Raw genomic sequence first — 22915 nt, forward strand, 5'->3', positions numbered from 1 at the left:
GCGAGTCAGTTCATTGAACCTCTTCCAATACTGAACCCAGGGCTTGATTTTCAATTGCCTGTGTGGGCGAGTGAAGGTGCCGGCGTGCATTGAAGATCGCATTCCCGGAAGGCATCACTGGAGCCCGACGGCTCTGGAATGCAATGTGATTTTCAAAGAGAGAGCAGGGGGTGGGGGGGGGGGGGGGGGGGGAGAGCCAGAAACCCTCATGTTTCCAATTAAGTGGTTGTTGAGCTCATTGCCGAGCTCGTTAAAAGGCTTCAGAGGAGCAGTTTGAAATTTTCAATCGGGAGACACACGGAAAACGCAGTGTCTGGGACACATCAGGAGGCAGCTGTGATGAACACAGCGGGCAGCCATGAGGGTTAATGGATGCACTGGTCAAAAACTGGAGAACAATGCTCAGCTTCTGAAACAGTGGCACAGAGTTGGCATCGCAGAAGCTGAGGGGCTTGCATTTGTGAGCAGTGAGTGGTAGGACTCTTAAGAGTTACATGAGGCCGATGGCATCACTTGGGCATCAGAGGATGGCAGTGGAAGCCCTGGTGAACATACAAGTACCAGCTGAGGGAATTAACATGAGAGCAGGCTACTCTGACACTGGACGGAGTAGTGAGGAAGAGCTTCAGCAGAGCACAGCAAGGGGAAGAAGGCGCGACCCAAAACAACGGCTGTACTGCCCAAGAGTCAGCTACCTGCAAATAACAGAGCGCCAGTGCCATACGAGACTGCGCCTATCCAGGCAGATGGTCTCGGGCCTACCTGCAGCCGTCAAAGTCACTGCCGCCCTGAATCTTTATGCCACCGGGTCGTTCCAGGATCAGTTGAGGACCTAGTTGGTATTTCACAGTCACAAGCTCATCATGCCATCAGGCAGGTCACGGATGCCCTGTTCCGGAGGGCAAGGGACCATATCCATTTTGAGACAGATGGGCCAGTGCAGGCACAGAGGTCATTGGGCTTTGCCGCCAGCGATGGACTCCCTCAAGTCCAGGGGGTCATCTATTGTACCCACATAGCCACCAAGGCAGACCAGCCAGTCAGATTCCTGAACAGAAAAGGCCTCCACTCACTGAATGCCCAGTTTCTCTTTGACCACAGGAAATGTATCCTGTAGGTCTATACTCAGGTCCCGGGCAGCTGACATGATTCCTTTATCCTTCGAGAGTCCCAAGTGCCACAATTATTCAGGCCCACATCCAGACTCCGTGGGTGGCTGCTGGGGGATAAGGGTTATCTCCTTAGAAGATGGTACCTGACACCTGTCCAGCACCCAGACACTGATGCAGAGAGGTGCCACAACCAGAGCCATCTCCTAACACAAACCTGCATTGAACAGAACATTGGCATCTTGAAGATGCGCTTCCATTGTCTTTTCCGGTCAAGTGGTGCCCTCCAGTACAAGCCAGCTAGGGTGTACCGTGTGGTCGTCTGCTGCGCTCTGCATAACATGACTATACAAAGAGGCCTGCAGCTGGATGAAGAGGAGGACCTGGAACGCCACTCTTTCTTGGAGGAGGATGGAGTGGAGGAAGGAAAAGAAGAAGAGGAGGAAAAAAGTTTGCTCCTGAGATGCCCAGCGCCCAGGCATTGGAGGAAGACCACTGAGGCTGTCAGGGCCACACGAATTCAGCAACGCTTCCCTTGAGCACCTCTCAGCCCTTATGACAGATGAATCTGTAATTCACCTTCCATCAGAGAGAGAAATCATCCAGAAGCACACACATCTGGCATGGCTCCCTTATCAGCCCTTTCATGGCGCCAATGCATGCAGGATGAGGCTGCTGGCTGGGACGCAGCTGGCATCCACTCCAAGCAACTCTGCACCATCAACGACACTGAGTGTTCCATGCTACAATGAGTGTCACTCTTTCTGCGCACAGTCCTGCATCCACTCAGTGGTGCTGCATATGGCTCTCCAAGAGGTTGGCCGCTCTCTCAATGGAGGAGCTCATGCACTCGAAACCCTGAGTCATAACAGTGCACATGGACTCCTCTATTGTCTGCCCTTGGCTCTACAATGCCTAAGAGATCTCCTACATTTGGGAATTCAACTGCCTCTGATGCTCCAGAAAAACCCTCCTTGTTTGTGACACCCAAAGCCCAGCTTCTTCACCCAGCGGCCCATGGCTGTGTCTGTCCTCTGGGGGACACTGCCCACAGCGATCTCTGCCTCATTCTTTTCCTCCCACTCACATGTGATGTGCTGCTCACCCAGTGCTCTCCATTCTAATCTTGACTGAGGTCCAACCGAGATGAGTGTGTCTGAGCTGGTGGATGATGCGGAGGAAAGATGTGATGGTGCAAGATCTGTAACATCTGCCAGTGACGACTGGGCTGGAATACTCTTCTCCCACTCTGCTACTGGCCCTGTGGAAAACACAAGAAGCTGGTGTTGAGAACTTGGGCTACTCAGCAGGTGCCTCAGCACAACCAATGTCAAAGATGACAGAAGTTGTACAGCCACAGTGCGCATTGGGCAGAAGTTTCCTCCATACACTTCACCTGAAGATACAGCTATCAAATGACCCTGCTCTTCACGGCTTCCTGTCTTGCCATCACCCACAGCCTGACGTGATGGCAAACTTGCGATTTCCCGTGCTGTCTCCTCAGTCGGGGTCAGGAGGTGGAGGTCCAGCACACTGCCACCCGCCCAAGACATTGTCCAGTCATTGTGCACTCTCATATCCAGCAGGATAAGGAGAGAATGATTTATAATAGGCTGCCCTCCCTCACCTATTCCAGCATGACATTCACAAGAGCTGTTGCGCTCCTGAGTGATGCCCTCCCCCCCTCCACTGCACCACATATGTGACAGTCTCAGTGATGCAACCGGGCACTTGATCTGACAATGTTAGGGAGAACGATGGGCACAGTCTGCTCAGCTTGTCTGCATGCTGCTGTATACAGAGTCGGAGACCTGTCACCCGGGTGTCGCTTGCTATTCTCCTTTCACGACCTTATGAGATCATTGAATCTTTTCCACATCCTTCTGGTCACTCCTTGGCTGCTCCGCTACCACCTCCATCCAGGCCCTCTTTGTGTCTCTAGGCATGTTTCTTCTTCCAGATGCCGGGAAGATCTCTCTCCCGTCTGCTACTGCATTGGTTAAAGCCTCAAGGGAGACATCAGAGTACATTGGTGCCACCCATGAACACCTGCCTGTACCAGTGCTGGCCCTCAGAGAACCAATCATGGCTGCCACTAGCCTTTTGAAAGAGCCCTTGGTTACTGTGTTCCACCTCCAGGCACTCCCAGTGCCTCTAATCGGACGGTGAACTCCCCCCACCCACCCCAGGCCAATTAGGTTATTGTATTTGAAAATCACATCTCATCACTGATGCTGATGTGGCGTGGGGTCAGGACTCGGAACTGATCTGGGCAGCAGGTTCTCGACCCCGGATTAAAAATCAAGGCGCGGTTTCTGTGCACCACGTTCCTTCTGCTGACTGTGCCAGCTATTTCCATCCAGGATTGCTTGGTCTGGGTAGGTGGCCTCCTCATGCCACCCTCCGGGAAAAGAAACTCCATCCTCTCCCTCACGGCCTCGAGGAGGATCTCCACGTCCACCTTTGTGAATCAAGGGGCTGTGCTGCCCAGGGTTCCAGGCCTCTGCCTCCCCTAAGACATCCTTCAAACTGAAGGTAAAGCAATGAAATGGCAGCTACGGTCCCACCTCAGTTCCTGCCCCCACAGCCACTAATTGGCCATCAAACCTGTCTCCAAGTGAATTAAAGGGGTGCACCCCGTAAATCAGATCAGGTGACTGTTTCCCCCAGGGGCAGGACCAGAACCCGGAAACAGTCCCAACTTCCATTTCCCACCCCCGGAAGGAAAATCCTGCCCAAGATTTTTTTAAATAATAAGTACTTTAAAATAATTATTTCAGAGCATTGCGAGAAAAACCTAAATGTATTTTAATCTTATCACGCTGTCTACAATGATATTCATATACATATCATACACGACTAAAATAAGCACACTACTTTAACCATAAGAATATTAAATACATACCTTCAAACTCTTGTCACCTACCTCACAGTGTGGTAATGTGTTTGGGAAAAGTGTATCGGCATTCACTGATATATTCTTTGATATATGACCACTTCTTACAGATTTTATTATTATACTGAAATGTGTAATTTTTCCATTTGGTCGTTTAGGTAGAAACCATGTCACATTAGCAGTTGTATGGTTGACTACTGTTGCAGTAAGAGATGAAACTGGACCAGGAGCTAGAAAACAAGTGTTGAACATAAAAAGTGTGTGAAAACTGTTCCCTCCAACCTGTAGATTTGTGAAGGAGGCTCTAATTCATTCATCCAAATAACAAATTGTATATTTTAAACCAAATAATACTATATTTAAAACATAGTGTTTTAAAATATAAATATTATGAAACAAAACAATCATTTTGCAATCCAACTAATATAATTTTGCTACTATTTTAACTTCAGGCCCCATTCCACACAGCCCAGGCAAGCGGAGCACCATTTCTAAATACAGGGTGATGCCCAGCTGGGCTTACATGCATCCAATGCTGGTGGGAGGCCGCAACCATCATAAAGAGTAGGTGGGGCTCTTTAGTCTTGGTCACAGTCCACCTAGCAGGCTAAAAACAGTGAGCAAGCAATGTGGAACCATCTCAGCTATTCTTTCCTAGTAAGTGGCTCAGAACTCTCATGTGAATCTTCAGTTATACAATATGAAATAATATGAACAAAAGAGAGTTTTCTAGTGAAATATAATTTGTCTCATATTGTTCCACATATCATGGAAAATACACCACCCCACCCCTGTTAATGGACTAAACTCACTGTACAGGCTAGCAATCCCTGAAACTAGTCAGCACTAACTTTTCCTTTAATAGACTCTATGTTTTCAGGTCTCCATTGAGAATTCTCATACGCTTCCTCTGCTGTAGAGAAAGAAAGACCTCTCTGCCTCATTGACTCTAATTTAAAAAAACTTACTGCACATTGGCCCTTTTCCCCCACAGAAAGAAAAAAAGAAAAAGATAGATTTACTCAGCGTTATTCTCCTCGAATTCTCTGACAAGAATTAGCTCATGACCTGCAATCAAAATGGTCGCTTTGGTTCAGAAATAGCCTCCCCCCTCTTCTCTTGGCATTTCTTCGCAGACTAAGATTTTAGGAAGGTTGTACTCATTGGTTGCAGGCCTGCTGGTGGTTAGTCAGGCCTATCCGTGACCGGCTGATTTTCCCGAAGTGGGTGCAAGTGAAGGTGTAGTCACTGCTGGGGGTAATTGGATCTTTCCTTCTCCCCCTTTTCCTTTTCATGCTGGTTCTTCGATCAGTCTCAAAGGTGTCTGTAGCCCTCCTGATGTAGCATCTCCAGGCATCACGATCTGTGGCCTGCACTTCCCACTGGCGATGGTCGATGTGGCACACAGAGAGAGACTTCTTCAGGGAGTCCTTGAAACATTTGCATGGGGCCTCCCTGTTCCGTTTACCAGTGGTCAGCTCTCCATACAACACCATCTTGGGGCAGGTGACTGGTGTTCATCCGGGCACGTGACCCAACCAACGCAGTTGGCTTTGCAGGAGGACAGCCTCAATGTTGGTGATGTTGGCTGTTTCCAGGACTTCAAGGTTTGTGGTGCAGTCCTGCCAGCGGAACTTGAAGATGCTGCTGAGGCAGCGCTGATTGAAGTGCTCTAGAAGGCATACATGACGGCAGTATAGGACCCATGACTTGATGCCATGCAGAAGAGTGGTGAGGACTAAGGCTTTGTACACCTTGAGTTTGGTCTGTGCTTTGAGGCTGTGGTTGCTCCACACTCATTTGTAGCGTCTGCTGAATGTGCTGTTTGCTTTTGAAAGCCTATTGTCCACTTCCTTGTCTATGTTAGCATCAAACGAGATGACGTTCCCCAAATAGGTAAATTGCTTGACGGCATTCAGCTCAATGACAATGCTTGGTGGTCTCTATTCTTCTTGGGGTACAGGCTGATGCAGGATTTCAGTTTGCTTTAAACTGATTTTTAGTCCAAAGAGTTGTACTGCCTCGGAAAAAACCTGTTGTTATACGTTGCAGGTCTGACTGATTGTGGGCCAGCAGAGCACAGTCATTGACGAAAGGAAGTTCAAGGGTGAGTTTTTCTTGTGTCTTTGTGTGAGTCTGAAGATGCCTGAAGTTGAAAAGGCCTCCATCAGTCCGGAAGCGTAGTAAACTCCCTCCTTAAGGTCCTCCATTGCCTGCTGCAGCATCATGCTGAAAAACATGGTGAATAAGGTCAGGGCCAGCACACATCCCTGCTTCACACCACTGGAGGTACGGAAGGGATTTTACAGGTCGCTGTTGTACTTCACTTGTCCGTCCTGATTTTCATGAAACTGCTTCACCATGGCCAGGAACCTGGGTGGGTATCCAAATTTTTCAAGGATTTTCCAAATTCCATCTCTGCTCACAATGTCGAATGCCTTGGTGATGTCTAGGAAAGTGGTGTACAGGCTTTTGTTTGGCTCACGACACTTTTTTTGTAGTTGTCTGATTGCAAATACTATCTGTGGTGCCTCTGTTTGCTCTGAAACCATATTGGCTCTCTGGGAGGTTTTCTTCTGCAATGATAGGCACAAGCCTGCTTAGAAGTATTCTAGCCAGGATCTTCACAGCAATAGAAAGGAGGGTGATCCCATGGTAGTTGGAGCAATCTGATTTTTCTCTTTTGTTTTTGTACAAGGTGATGATAATGGCATCACAAAGATCACGTGGAATCCCGCCCTGTTCCCAGCAGGCCGTGAAAAACCCATGGAGCTTGGTGTATAGGGCAGGGCCACCATGCTTCAAGGCTTCGGGTGGAATTCCATCGACTCCGGGGGCTTTGTTGCTCTTCGTCTGGTTGATGGCAGTCGCAGTTTCCTCCAGAATTGGGCTCTCATCCAGTTCTTCTTTGACAGGCTGTTGTTGGATGCGAATGATGGCAGTATCATGTACTCTGCACTTGGCACTGAAGAGAGTTTCGAAGTGCTCCGACCAGCGATCCAGGACTGACTCCTTGTCGGCGTGTACGGTCTTGTCATTGGCGCTCCTCAGGGGGTTTTGGGTTTGATGTGCTGGGCCATAGACAGATTTTAGTGCTTCACAGATGCTTCTTATGTCGCCAGTGTCAGCATACAGTTGAGTTTTTTTTCCACAAGTGCGATCCACCAGTCATTTTAGATGTTCCTCAGTTTACATTGAAGGGTGTTGCATGCTTCACGGTAGGCTGCATTTTTCTCTTGGCTGGCCGGCTGAACCAGGTGAGCCTGATGAGCTGATCATTTTATTGTTAGCAGATCTTGAATTTCCTTGTCATTTTCATCAAACCAGTCCCTATTCCTCTTGGTGCTCTTCCTCCCAATCCAATGTAAATGCCATGTATATTCCATTGTCTGTTTAGCTAGGCCTCCTGCTATGGTCAGTGAATGAAGCCAACCCAACATTATAGATGCAAACCTCTTTGAAATGTGTAAGCAACCTTCCCTATAGTCTCAAACTAATAACTATATACAATTTCATCTGGTACTTCAGCAAATGAACATAATCAACATACAAATAATCTTGTATCCTGCATGCTAGAAGTTAATCCCATGTAGATCAAATTTAACTTCATAGCAACATAATGGCCCATGTTTTCTGGTGGCAATGATGGTGAAACTGTCAGCATTTGCTGCCATTGCTCCCCTGAAACTAACCGCAACTGGTGTCACCAGCACAGAATAACACAGAAATCCGAAAGTTGCTGTCAGTGATTCTCTGCTCCTGCAGAAGGTGCACTTTTGAGGTCCCCCTCATCAACCACCGCACCCCCCCACCCTCACCCCCACCACCACCCCCCTCCAAGAGTGCAATCTCTAAGCAATCAATGAATTGGTGAAAAGTTCCACTTCTATGCTGTTAGTCTCTTGAAAGTTACATCTTGTTGAATGAGGTGTAACTGGGTTTTTAACAATGTATTAAGTTCATAATTACTGCTAAATACTGTCATTGACCCTGAAAAGCTAATTTTATATTTGTGTTGTGTCAAATTTCTCTTTGATGATAAATAAAACCCCAAATTTTAAAAATAATATCTGTTTAAATTTGTTTATGATATTTTAGCTTCTTTCTTAATTCAATGATAATCATTTTATTTTGCGATCTGAAAATTTAAAATAAAAGTGAAGGATACTTTCTGGTACTTCCAGGTTTGCAGTCCGTGAGAATCTTTCAATGTAGCTGCCTGCTTGCTCACATCACTGCTTCTGGATGCCTGGAGATTCCCTTTACTTGGCGCCAAGTTTAAACTTCTATCAGGAAAGGGGAAATTCATGCCACAGAGACTGCTAGATCTTTGTGGGTAGTTTTCTTGGAGGTCAGTGGCAAGCACCATTGCTTCACTGCTGACCGTAAAATCCAGCCCAACATAAGTTAATCCAACGTAAACTAAATGATACATTTTTAAAGGAGCTACAAGAACAAAGAGACCTAGAGATTCGCTTAGACATATCTTTGAAGATGGCAGGACAAGTTGACAAGGCTGTAGAGAAGGTTAAGAGGAGGTTTAATAGAGGTGTTCAAAGTTATGAAGGGTTTTGATAGAGTAAATGAGGAGAAACTGTTTCCAGTGGCAGCAGGGTCATAAATCAGAGGACACATCTAAAATAATTGGCAAAAGAATCAGTATGGAACTAAACTTTTTTTATATGCAGCAACATGCTATGATCAGGAAGGCACTGCCTGAAAGGATGGTGAAAGTGGATTTAATAGTAACTTTCAAAAGAAAATTGGATATATCCTTGAAAAGGAAAAATCTGCATGACAATGGGGAAAGAGCAGAGAAATGGAATTAATTGGATAGTTATTGCTAAAAGCCAGCACAAACACAATGGGCTGAATGGCCTCCTTCTATGCTCTATGATTCTATGAATCTGAAATTTTTTCTAGGCCAGATCAGCAAAATCTTGAAACATGATGCTTTCTTAGTTCTTCTATTGTGCAATTCATTGATCAGTGACATTTTATATTGGTGATCTGAAGTAGTGTAAAACTAGGGATAGGTACAAAAATGTTAGCATTATTGGACTGAACTTACGACTTTCTGCAGTTACAACTTGCCGAAACGTACTGAAAGCTCCAATGCCTGCACTGTTCTCAGCTGCAACCTGATAAGGTAAATAAAATGTAATTTTAATCAGTATATTCTGAATAAAAATTCCATCAATTGGCAATTTGTATTATTAGAAATCTATTTCATAAAGAACTAAAAATTTAAATGGTTGCATTTGAATTTAAGTTTGAAGAAAATGAAAATAAAAGAGCATGATGCACATATACAAGTCAGTTCCATATTCTAAATCAGCTGTGGTAACAATAAATAATTCTTGTATTCAGTGAGCAATGCAGTAGTTTGAAGGGGTACAATTTTGCTGCAAAGCTAGAAAGGACAAGGAAATAATCAGGTTTACAATTGGCAGTGAAGATTTTGACTGAGCATTGTTAAATAATAAGTAAGTAGCATTCGCGAACAGAATTTTTGCATGAATACTTTCTTTTTTTGCAAAACATTTTTCAGTGAAGTGCGAAATGCTGTTCAGATGTCGAATTTGTACAATTTTTGCAGAGGAATGGTGTGGTGTAGCTTTATACTCATCCAAGTGTAGCACAGCCGATAATACATTAGCTTCTGGGTTCTGCCAATTTAAAAATTCAGTGCTAACATCCTGTCTGAAACACATGCAATACTTGAAAGTTCACACAATGTAGGTGAGCAATTTTCTGCTATGTAAAGAAGCTAAATAATTTGATTGTAAAAATGATTTTAGGGCACAAAGAGTCTGGATAGGATAAAGTATCTGGCTGGGAAGCAGTAGTGGGACTGGTAAAGCGGGGTATATGCAACAATCTAAAAATACCTCTGTTCATTTCCCTTTAAAAGTCCTTTACATGCACTCTGTACAGGCAGGCAGTGTGGTCTTCTCGGAATGAATATGCTTCATGCCAACGCACTGTTTTAAATTTAATTATATAGATTTGACTATTAAAATAATGCTCTTATACTGTTCATGAATATTATACAGTGCAGGAGCAATTTACACTAATCTAAAAGTTGACTGTAATTTTATATATTGCACAAGTCTAGCAGGGAGCTTGGGAACTTGATTCCTGCTAGATATTTTGGCTTCCAGATAGTCATTATCCCAAATATTGATTAGAAATATTACAAAAAAATTTTTGGCACTCTTTATTTACTGTATATGGAAGTTGTGAATGATAGTGATCAATGTGCAAATTCAAACCCTTGCCTAGAAAACAGTGAGTCTTGAAGAGGCACAATTAAATTGAGCAAAGCAGTGGGAAGCTAAAATGGGAAGAAGTGGTGTGACTGCTGCTCTTTGGGCATTTTGCTAGAATGCCCAAGGCACTACAATACAAGCCAAGTTCTTTTCCAGAATATCATGACACTCTTGGCATACGGCACATGCCATGCTGGGAGTACACCTGGTTATTTAGGACCAGCAGGCTGCTGGCCATCCTTTATGCTATCTCCATACTTAAGGGGAAAAATGGCTGAAGCACAGCCACAAGGTAATGTGACACCATTCCAGGATCCAACTTTAGGTACTGCGGTGAAATGTGCTATTTTCGAAGTGGAGGACTAGTGAAGAGCAGCACCAGAGCAGCCTGAATAAAGGCTGTTGAGTCAATGTGCTCAACTGTGCACTGATACTCTTTTAATGATTCGTTCATGGGATGTTGGGATTGCTGGCAAGGCCAGCCTTTTTTGCCCATCCCTAATTGCCCTTGAGAAGGTGATGGTGAGCTGCCGTCTTGAACTTCTGAAGTCTGTGTGGTGTAGGTCGACCACAGTGCTGGTAGGGATACTGTTAACAGATGAGTAAGAGTAAATTGGTTTGCAGAGATTGGCGGTAAATGTGCTCATACATATCCACATTTTATAACCTCATTTTAAAATACACATTAAGTTGCATTTCATTATAAGCTTGGTGGAGCACCAAAAAGAGAGAATGCAGAGTATCTAATAACTATTGACAGATTTTTCAAATGCACCGGTATGTTTCACAGGTTACTCTGAGTTTCTGTCAAGCCAATATTTTTGGCCTGTTACCGAATAAAAGTGACAAAGAACAAGCATGACGACAAAGTAAGAAATCTGCAGACCTCATGTTTAGGAACACACGAGTTGGCTGCGAGTGAGGTGGATAGCTGTTGCTATCAGTGTATGCATGACAGTTGGACAGAGGGTTGTAACCGAATCTAAGACCTTTGAGTTATTACAAAGTGAGGGTACTGGAGAGTCTGGGCACGGAGTGAGTGATTTGTTTGAGGAAGCATTTGGTCAATCACTGAACAGAAGTGAGAAAAAGCAAGTGGAGGTCAGCTTGAGGACTCCTTCAAATACAGAGCCCAGGGATTGAGATCTCACAGATCCTGCCGATAATTGTAATTTGTTAGCTCAGTAGCAGCATTTCATGCAAATATTTGAGAGTGTATCGAGCAGTCTGAGAAGTTTGGATGCATTTATGGACAATGAGATTGATCAAGGGAACAGATAGATACATTCTAAGACTTCTTATACTTTAGTGAATCCTGCCATTCGGAAACGTTGCAGTGCCAAGTCAAACTGTTGGTAGTTGTTTATGGGGAAGGTGGTGAGCTGGCTTGCTTTAGCGAACAATGCGTCTTTGACTTCTCAATGAAGTGGTGCACAGGTGACTGGCTAACGTTGCTATTGTTCTGACAGGCAGCCTGTAATTACCTCACAGAATAAAAACTCAGTGGTGACCTTCACAGCCACCAGCAATGGTGGAGTTGGACTGGACATCAGATAGCAACATGAATAGTAACTCAATAATTGCTTCCTTTATGAAGTGCAGCAAGAAAAATATTCTTACCCGAATTTTATAAGCAGTCCCTGGTTTCAGATTATTGAGAAGAAACTCTGGAGTGTCTGCATTTGTTGAAACTTGGATAAAGCTGGCTTGCTGCGCAGGACAAACCTCTTTGTACTCTACCCTGTAGGATAAAATTCTTCCATTTGGATGAGAAGGTAAGCTCCATGCCAGCATTATAGCTGTGGCACCAATGGGGCCTACTGTAAGGTCATCTGGAGAGGCTGCATCTGTTAAAAACATATCTCTTATGAAAAAAATATTGCAGCATTATGCATTGAAACATATTGATAAATGATGAATAATCACAATCATATATAGTATATAAAAGAAAACTACTGCAGTTGCTGGAAATCTGAAAGAAAAACATGAAATGCTGGAAATACTCAGCAGGTCTGGCAGCATCTGTGGCGAGAGAAGCAGAGGGAGAAAAGGCAAACAGTATGTTAATGGTGTGCTGAGAGGGTGTCAATTGACAGAAGAATGAACAGCCCTGGCTCAAAGCACAAACATGAAAAAAACAGTGGGAAAAAAAACTGATGAAACAAATGAAAATAAAGTAAACAAATAAAAAAGAGAAAAGAAAAAATAACTAAAAATAAAAAGGGGGCCCGTCATGCTCTGAAATGATTGAACTCGATGTTCAGTCTGGCAGGCTTTTTTTTTATTCATTCATGGGATGTGGTCGTTGGCCAGGCCAGCATTTATTGCCCATCCCTAATTGCCCTTGAGAAGGTGGTGGTGAGCTGCCTTCTTCAACCGCTGCAGTCCATGTTGGGTAGGTACACCCACAGTGCTGTTAGGAAGGGAATTCCAGGATTTTGACCCAGCGACAGTGAAGGAACAGCAATATAATTCCAAGTCAGGATGGTGTGTGACTTGGAGGGGAACTTGCAGGTGGTGGTGCTCCCATGCATTTGCTGCCCTTGTCCTTCTAGTTGGTAGAGGTCGTACGTTTGGAAGGTGCTGTCTAAGGAGCCTTGGTGCAGAGCTGCAGTGCATCTTGTAGATGGTACACACTACTGCCAGTGTGCGTCGGTGATAGAGGGAATGAATGTTTGTAGATGGGGTGCCAATCAAGTGGGCTGCTTTGTCCTGGATGGTGTCGAGCTTCTTGAGTGCTGTTGGCGCTGCACCCATCCAGGCAAGTGGAGAGTATTCCATCACACTCCTGACTTGTGCCTTGTAGATGGGTGACAGGCTTTGGGGAGTCAGGAGATAAGTTACTTGCCGCAGGATTCATAGCCTCTGACCTGCTGTTGTAGCCACGGTATTTATATGGCTACTCCAGTTCTGTTTCTGGTCAATGATAGCCCCTAGGATGTTGATAGTGGGGGAATTCAGCGATGGTAATGCCATTGAATGTCAAGGGGAGATGGTTAGATTTTCTCTTGCTGGAGATGGTCATTGCCTGGCACTTGTGTGGCGCGAATGTTACTTGCCACTTATCAGCCCAAGCCTGGATATTGTCCGGGTCTTGCTGCATTTCTACACGGATTGCTGCAGTATCTGAGGAGTCACAAATGGTGCTGAACATTGTGCAATCATCAGCGAACATCCCCACTTCTGACCTTATGATTGAAGGAAGGTCATTGATGAAGAAGCTGAAGATGGTTGGGCCTAGGACATTACCCTGAGGAACTCCTGCAGCGACGTCCTGGATCTCAGATGATTGACCTCCAACAACCACAACCATCTTCCTTTGCACTAGGTATGACTCCAGCCAGCGGAGGGTTTTCTCACTGATTCCCATAGACCTCAGTTTTGCTGGGGCTCCTTAATGCCATACTCGGTCAAATACTGCTTTGATGTCAAAGGCAGTCACTCTCACCTCACCTCTTGAGTTCAGCTCTTTTGTCCATGTTTGAACCAAGGCTGTAATGAGGTCAGGAGCTGAGAGGTCCTGGTGGAACCCAAACTGAGCGTCACTGAGCAGGTTATTGCTAAGCAAGCTGCTTGATGGCACTGTTGATGACACCTTCCATCACTTTACTGATGATTGAGAGTATGGCTGTTGGGGAGGTAACTGGCCGGGTTGGACTTGTCCTGCTTGTTGTGTACAGGACATACCTGAGCAATTTTCCACATTGCAGGATAGATGCCAGTGTTGTAGCTGTACTGGAACAGCTTGGCTAGGGGCGTGGCACATTCTGGAGCACAGGTCTTCAGTACTATTGCCGGATTATTGTCAGGGCCAAGGCTTTTGCAGTATCCAGTGCCTTCAGTCGTTTCTTGATATCACGCGGAGTGAATCGAATTGGCTGAAGTCTGGCATCTGTGATGCTGGGGACTTCAGGAGGAGGTCTAGATGGATCATCAACTCAGCACTTCTGGCTGAAGATTGTTGCAAATGCTTCAGCCTTATCTTTCTCACTGATGTGCTGGGCTCCCCCATCATTGAGGATGGGGATATTTGTGGAGCCACCTCCTCCAGTTAGTTATTTAATAGCCCACCACCATTTACGGCTGGATGTGGCAGGACTGCAGAGCTTAGATCTGATCCGTTGGTTATGAGATTGCTTAGCTCTGTCCATCGCATGCTGCTTACGCAGTTTGACACGCAGATAATCCTGTGTTGTAGCTTCACCAGGTTGACACCTCATTTTGAGGTATGCCTGGTGCTGTTCCTGGCATGCCCTCCTGAACTCTTCATTGAACCAGGGTTGGTCTCCTGGCTTGATGGTAATGCTAGAGTGGGGCATATGCCGGGCGATGAGGTTACAGATTGTGGTTGAGTACGGCTGCTGCTGATGGCTCACCGTGCCTCATGGATGCCCAGTTTTGCATTGCTAGATCTGTTTGAAATCTATCCCATTTAGCACGGTGATAGTGCCTCACAACACGAAGGAGGGTATCCTCAATGTGAAGGCGGGACTTCATCTCCGCAACAACTGTGCGGTGGTCACTCCTACCAATACTGTCATGGACAGATGCATCTGCGGCAGGCAGATTGGTGAGGACGAGGTCAAGTATGTTTTCCCCTTTTGTTGATTCCCTCACCACCTGCCGCATACCCAGTCTAGCAGATATGTCCTTTAGGACTCGGCCAACTCGGTCAGTAGTGGTGCTACCGAGCCACTCTTGGTGATGGACATTGAAGTCCCCCACCCAGAGTACATTCTGTGCCCTTGCCACCCTCAGTGCTTCCTCCAAGTGCTGTTCAACATGGATGAGTACTGACTCATCAGCTGAGGGAGGGCGGTAGGTGGTAATCAGCAGGAGGTTTCCTTGTCCATATTTGATCTGATGCCATGAGACTTCATGGGGTCCAGAGTCGATGTTGAGTTCTCCCAGGGCAACTCCCTCCCTACTGTATACCACTGTGCCGCCACCTCTGCTGGGTCTGTCCTGCCGGTGGGACAGGGCATACCAGGGGATTGTGATGGCAGTGTCTGGGATATTGTCTGTCAGTTATGATTCCCTGAGTATGACTATGTCAGGCTGTTGCTTGACTAGTCTGTGGGACAGCTCTCCCAACTTTGGCACAAGCCCCCAGATGTTAGTAAGGAGGACCTTGCAGGGTCAACAGGGCTGGGTTTGCCATTGTCGTTTCCGGTGCCTAGGTCAATGCCGGGTGGTCCGTCGGGTTTCATTCCTTTTTATTGACTTTGTAGTGGTTAAATACAACTGAGTGGCTTGCTAGGCCATTTCAGAGGGCATGTAAGAGTTAACTACATTGCTGTGGGTCTGAATTCACATGTAGGCCAGACCAGGTAAGGACAGCCGATTTCCTTCCCTGAAGGAGATTAGTGAACCAGATGGGTTTTTACAACAATCGACAATGACTTCATGGCCATCATTAGACTAGCTTTTTAATTCCATGCTGTAGCATACCTAATCGGTAAATGAGATGCTGTTCCTCGAGCTTGTGTTGATGTTCACTGGAACACAGCAGCAAGCCCAGGACAGATATGTGGGCATGACAGCAGGGAGGTGTGTTGAAATGGCAAGCAACCGGAAGCTCAGGGTCACGCTTTCGGACTGAGTGGAGGTGTTCCGCAAAGCGGTCACCCAATCTGTGTTTGGTCTCCCTAATGTAGAGCAGACCGCATTGTGAGCAGCGAATATAGTATACTAAATTGAAAGAAGTACAAGTAAATCACTGCTTCACCTCAAAGGAGTGTCTGGGGCCTTGGATAGTGAGGAAACAGGAGGTAAAAGAGAAGGTATTGCACCTCCTGTGATTGCATGGGAAGGTGCCGTGGGAAGGGGACGAGGTGTTGGGCGTAATGGAGGAGTCGACCAGGATGTCGGGAAGGGAATGATCGCTTCAGAATGCTGACGGGAGTGGCGTGGAAGATGCGTTTGGTAGCAGCATCATGCTGGACATGCGGAAACGGCGGAGGATGATCCTTTGGATGTGGAGGCTGGTGGGGTGCAAAGTGAGGACAAGGGGAACCCTGTCACGGTTCTGGGAGAGAGGGGAAGGGGTGAGGCTAGAGGTGTGGGAAATGGGCTGGACACAGTTGAGGGCCCTGTCAACCACAGTGGGGGGAAATCCTCGGTTGAGGAAAAAGGAAGACATATCAGAAGCACTGTCGTGGAAGGTTGCGTCATCAGAGCAGATGCGTCGGAGACAGAGAAACTGGGAAAATGGAATGGAGTCCTTACAGGAGGCAGGGTGTGAAGAAGTGTAGTCGAGGTACCTGTGGGAGTGGGTGGGATTACAATGAATATTAGTAGACAGCCTATCCCCAGAGATGGAGACAGAGAAGTCGAGGAAGGGAAGGGAATTGTCAGAGATTGACCATGTAAAGGTGAGAGAAGGATGGAAATTGGAAGCAAAGTTGATAAAGTTTTCCAGTTTGGGGCGGGAGCAGGAAACGGCACCGATACAGTCATCAATGTACCGGAAAAAGAGCTGGGGGAGGGGGCCTGAGTAGGAATGTTCGACATATCCCACAAGCTATCCCACAAAAAGACAGGCATAACTAGGATCCTTGTGGGCACCCACAGCAACATCACAATCAACAATTTTGTAACATATTATCAAAAATAGCATAATCTTAAAGCGAAATATGGCAACACAGATTATGTATCTATAGTGCTTGTGAAATCTTGTGTCTGAAGCATGCTATCTGCCAAAACATCCTATCAGCAAGAAAACTCCTAAAACAAAATACCAGAAAAGAGAAATTCTTGCTTTTGTTTAGAACTTACAGATCCACAAAAATTGAATATTTTCATAGGCAATACCATGTCATGGCATTGGTAGAACATTAATAAAGCACCTGAGCTTTGCTCTTGCAATTTGTGAGCCCTTTCTGACTCCTCAATGTTTTATTGCCTTGCAAAACTCAAATTATATTTTATCTCCTAATGATTTAAAAAGAGCATTAAGTCTGATTTTTTTGCTTTGTAGTGAAGTAAAATGAGAAAGTTTGATTTAACAAGTGAAAGCTTATTCTTTAATAACATTTATACAGTACATTTTATTTATGGCAGTAATTAATCTTCTATGGTGTATATTTCTCCAAACCCACAGGGTAGTAAGTAACGATCAAATAAGTAATGGTGTGATCCTCTTTCACATCCCAAGGTGAAGATTCTATACTTATGACACAGTCACATAGCACAAAACATACAAATAACACAATCCACAAGAAATGCATTTTAATCACATAAATGACTGAAGACAACTTCTTCCCCCTCACAACAAACAATATCTTGCATATTCAAACATAGTATAAAAGCTAAAAAGTTGGATCATACAAAAACCTTTAATATTGTTTCCAATTATATCTCCCAAGACACTGAAGGGCTGAATCCCCAGCTCATTGTTCCCAGTGAGAAGTGATGCTCAGGAAGAATGCCAGCCCTGAAATCACTGGCCTGCGGCCTTTAATTTTCTGCTTATTTACGGATGGGGAAATCAGGAGATATGGGCCATAATTTCCTGAAAGCAATTTCTGTAAGTTCCGCTTGTTGTCAAGAGCTCCCAGTTGGGAATCCACCCTCAAATCCACAATAAATGCTAAATAATAGTTTTCATTTATTCGCATTCTTGGCCTCACCTCAGATGGATCCTTACATCACCACCATTGCTGAAGCTGTCTCTTAAGAAAACTATTTATTTTCCTTTCAACACCTGTTAAGTCTCTCTAAAGCCCAATTCTTTTTAAGACTGCTCCTATATCTGAAGAGGGGGAAGAATTTTGTTATGCCTTTGGAGGTGGGCATGGAGACGGGCGGGCCAACAAAATGGCAGGAGGTGCCGTTCCTGAGGTTGCCCGGGCCCCCTGCCATTTTCTCCGGAACGGCCAATTGAGGCCCTTAAGTGGCCAATTCATGGCCATTCAGGAGCCTCCTCCCGCCTTTGTAGAAGACAGAGGGGCCCCCTGCCACAAGGAGATGCTGCCAGATAAAGCCTGGCGTCCTCCTAACGGAATCGGGGGTCCTCCTTTGGGGGCAAATCAGGGTTCCTGGAGGGCACCCCCAATGGCAGTAACTGCCCCAACTGGGAAGACACCTCCCCACCCTCACCAATCACGCCACCCCTATTACCGGGACCTACCTGACCCTATTCACCTTTCCCGGGGTCTCTGGACAGCTTCATACTACACTGTGCAGTATCAGCAATTGCCACTGCTCCCAGTGGCACTGCCTTACTGCAGAGCTGCTAGCTTTCCGATTGGCTGGGAACTCGTCCCTTAAAGGGACAGCATCCCCGACGGCGGGCAGTTAATTGGCTGCACACCATCAAATGGCTTCGGGGGTCTGACGGAGGGCCAAGATGGGGTCTACCCCGCCTTCCAGCCTATCACCTGGACTTCCGTTGCCATAATGAAATGCAGCCCAGGATCTTCTATGGTCTCCCTCACATTTCTGGATAGGAATACAAGTATAAACTTGTTATCTGATAAGCAATCATTTGCTCACTATCTCCACAGAATTTCTCTCCCATGCTCTCTCTGTCTCTCAATTTTTTTGTTGTCACTATTAAGTAATTTTTCTGCTATTGTGCTCCCATTAAAGAGCACTGGTTGTCAGGAAGGCATATCAGAATACTTGAGGCATTGAACAGCATGCCTGTTATGCAACCTGCCCAATTTCCACCCATTCAAACTATTGGTCAGCAAATTGGCCAGGCTGTGTAACAGGCATACAATAATCCAGGTCCACTATTTTGATGTGCATTAATCCATGTCAGAAGTGCCAAAGTGGAAAATTATTCCTTATTTTATCAATACTATGATTGTTATTATGAATAGCCGTTTGGTAGTACAGAACTTGAGTATTGCTGAAAATAGAGATATGGTGTTGAAACTTTTCACCTTACACTCATCAGGACAATCAGCATGAATACCAATGTAAGGGAAAACAACAACTTGATACTGCATAATTTGAGCAACAGGTGAAGCTAGCTGTTTCACACTGCTACTATGCAGTGGCAACACATGTGGTGTTCGCCACTAACAGGATGCTGCCATCAAGCCAAAAAGATGTCCTACCTATCACACAAATGAGTAATGTGATGTATGAATTTCAATGCCAGTGTGATGCTAGGTATATAGGCTGTATGTCCCAAGGACTGGCGGATCATATCAAACAACGTGTCTCTTCTGCTGTTCACAATGGGCAAGGTACAGGCTGTACCCAAGCAGCCCATGCTTGCAAAACTCAAAACACAGTGTTCAACATTAGACGTGTTTCCGCGATTGGACAACATTTGCTAAATAATCCTCAGTGTGCTAATAATTACGCTGATGACCAATTAAGATTGTCAGTAGGGCTCGCAGTGTGGAAGCTACATATATTAATAAACAGGGCCCTGTTCTTTGCAGACAGAAAGAACATGTACACACATTGCGCCTGTTTCAACTAAACACAATGTGACAGCCATTCACTGGTTCATTCCTCAGGACAATGCCTTGACCAATCAGAGTCAAGCTGCCTGGTTTAAATTTCAAACAAAGCTTGGCAGTTAGCTGTCAGTCACCGTAAACTGGTGCATTATCCATGGCAACACCTCTACCAAAGTTCCCTTGTGAACCAATCAGCGCTCTCTTCTCATACAGTATAAAGTTGTTGTTTTCCCTTACATTGGTATTCTTTCAAATTGTCCTGATGAATGCAAAACGAAAAGCTTCGACAACTTGTCTCTATTTTCAACAATACACTGTTATTATGCCTTTCCTGTTTAATTCCACATAAACTGCAAATACGCCACTCTACACAATTGTCCTCCTCCCACTTCCTCATTGTGTTGAAGCCAATTCTCATTCACTGTATTCTACTGTTCTGCCAATGTGCTTTGTTGAATGATAATTTTCTTTAATCCACTGACTGGAGATCTGAATTTTTTTTTTTGAAGAAATTTAAAAAGAACATTTTAAAACAGGATGACTGCTGGCAGCTTAAGATGATTGTCTAGTTTGCTACACTGTATCCTACATTACAAAGGACTGTGAGGAGGGAGACAAAATGTCTGCATTTCCCAGCAGGAACCAAGATCCAAAAGAGAAATATTGCTGTTATGTTTTGAATCACTAAATTACTGTCATATGACAAACCCCTCCCCAACTGTGGTTTTAAGCTCGTGTTTTCTCTGCAGCAGAGGAAAAGCAATTGGACTCTGACATGAACAGACCCTAAGTGGGGGTCCCTCTCTCTCTCCATTCCAGCTTGAAAGCTTTCAAATCCTGTTTGTTGACTGACCATCTATGCAGACTCCAGCTGCAATCCGAAACCCCATTGGAGGAAATCATCCGCATCACTATCTCGAAGAGACTCACCAAACCAGTCTCCCAGCTCTTCAAACTAAAAGCCTCAGGTCCACTGAATTCAGCTAGAAACTAGCCGAATCACCAAACTTCACAGACTGTATAACTTTTTATGGACTCTAACTCAAACAATTTACCTTTTCCCACTCTGTAACCTATTTGTGTGTGTGTAAACCTCTAGTGTGTGTGTGAGAGTGAAAATTGGCGTGTTGTTTATTATTTTATTCGTTCGGTTTAGGTACAATAAAAGTTAACCTCTTTTTTTGTTAATTCAAGAAAACTTGTTCGATTGGTTCTCGTTATGATCATGATCATAGCAAGCAAGTAATCAAACACCTACTTAATTGGCCAGTACATCTACTTTAAGAAAGAATTAAACCTGTTGTAGTCTAACAAGGAGAAGGAAAAGAGGGAACCCCCTCAACCCCACCTCACTTGACTGTAACACTACACTGATTTGTTCTGTTTCAGGACCTCAAACCATAGAGTTCACTACCTGCTTTAGTCTTTCCTAATTCCTGCTATCCTTAGTTGAGGAGTTTGGCATTACCTAATCACTACTTCCTGATTTACCCCAGCAACCTTGATGGTCTCTTGTAGTATGGTCCATCTAAAGTTTGTGTCTCGGAAACTCTACATCAATCCAAAAATACAGCTGGGCATTCCAACTGTTGTTAGATGTACGTGAGAACAGCAGCAGTTTTTTTTAAGACAATGTATACAAAAATACCCAGAAAAATGCAAAAATAATCTTATTGCTTCAGTTAATAAATGAAAATTGATCAGTATGCACAATTATTCCCAATTAACTCGACAGTCTTTCCAATGGAAAATTCAACACAACTGAATTTAAACCTGCCACACTATATTAAATTTCACAAAACACTAACATATCCAGTTGTAGAACAATGAATATCTACTAAGCACATACACTCACTTAGCAAAAGACAAAGACCCCAAAATTCTGAGCATTATCATTCATCATTGTAAGTGCAGCAGAACTACTGCCCACTTTGCTGTTTGTAGTATATATAAATGATTTGGAGGAAAATGTAGCTGGTCTGATTAGTAAGTTTGCGGACGACACAAAGGTTGGTGGAGTTGCGGACAGTGATGAGAATTGTCAGAGGATACAGCAGGACATAGATCGGTTGGAGACTTGGGCGGAGAAATGGCAGATGGAGTTTAATCCGGACAAATGTGAGGTAATGCATTTTGGAATGTCTAATGCAGGTGGGAAGTATACAGTAAATGGCAGAACCCTGAGGAGTATTGACAGGCAGAGAGATCTGGGCGTACAGGTCCACAGGTCACTGAAAGTGGCAATGCAAGTGGATAAGGTAGTCAAGAAGGCATACGGCATACTTGCCTTCATCGGTCGAGGCATAGAGTATAAAAATTGGCAAGTCATGCTGCAGCTGTACAGAACTTTAGTTAGGCCACACTTAGAATATTGCGTGCAATTCTGGTCGCCACACTACCAGAAGGACGTGGAGGCTTTGGAGAGGGTACAGAAGAGGTTGACCAGGATGTTGCCTGGTCTGGAGGGCATTAGCTATGAGGAGAGGTTGGATAAACTCGGATTGTTTTCACTGGAACGACGGAGGTGGAGGGGTGCCATGATAGAGGTTTACAAATTTATAAGCGGCATGGACAGAGTGGATAGTCAGAAGCTTTTTCCCAGGGTGGAAGACTCAGTTACTAGGGGACATAGGTTTAAGGTAAGAGGGGCAAAGTTTAGAGGGGATGTGCAAGGCAAGTTCTTTACACAGAGGATGGTGAGTGCCTGGAACTTGCTGCCGGGGGAGGTGGTGGAAGCAGGTACCATAGAGACGTTTAAGAGGCATCTTGACAAATACATGAATAGGATGGGAATAGAGGGATACGGACCCCGGAAGTGCAGAAGGTTTTAGTTTAGGCAGGCATCAAGATCGGCACAGATTTGGAGGACCGAATGGCCTATTCCTGTGCTGTACTGTTCTTTGTTTGTTTAGTAGCTCAATCCAGTTCTAAATCCAGCAATCAGAAAATTTTAATATTACTGGTTGGGAAAGGCATCTGTCCCACCAGCAACAACCCTTTACACCAGGAGGGCCGGAAAATTCATGGGGGAGGTACAAAGGAAGTAGTTCTCCAGGTGGAAGTGCTACTGTTAACATTAACCATTCAAAAAGCATTATCTACATAGAGCAATTTCAATCCATGGATTAAAAATGACTCTGGAGGAAAAGAGCCTGATATTCCTTGGAGGGTGATGTAACTATGATAACTGAAATGAGGCGCAAAGAACAAAGAACA

The 22915-nt window shown here is 44.9% G+C and overlaps 1 protein-coding gene across 9 annotated transcripts in view; it reads right to left on the reverse strand.

Annotated features, from left to right (window-relative positions):
* Positions 1-22915, reverse strand: part of ptprq (protein tyrosine phosphatase receptor type Q) — a 297632-nt gene that overhangs the window by 190848 nt on the left and 83869 nt on the right. For all 9 annotated transcript variants that reach the window (XR_010976839.1, XM_068050461.1, XM_068050464.1 and 6 more), the window contains 3 exons: positions 11898-12124; positions 9077-9146; positions 4036-4235 (listed from right to left, as the gene is read on the reverse strand). Coding sequence is in view for 8 of the 9 variants with exons in the window: in XM_068050461.1 (XP_067906562.1) it covers positions 4036-4235; positions 9077-9146; positions 11898-12124 (497 nt within the window). In the remaining variant the exon portion in view is untranslated. The remainder of the gene's footprint in view (positions 1-4035; positions 4236-9076; positions 9147-11897; positions 12125-22915) is intronic.

This window comes from Heterodontus francisci, chromosome 18 (assembly GCF_036365525.1).
Source record: "Heterodontus francisci isolate sHetFra1 chromosome 18, sHetFra1.hap1, whole genome shotgun sequence".
NCBI lineage: Eukaryota > Metazoa > Chordata > Chondrichthyes > Heterodontiformes > Heterodontidae > Heterodontus > Heterodontus francisci.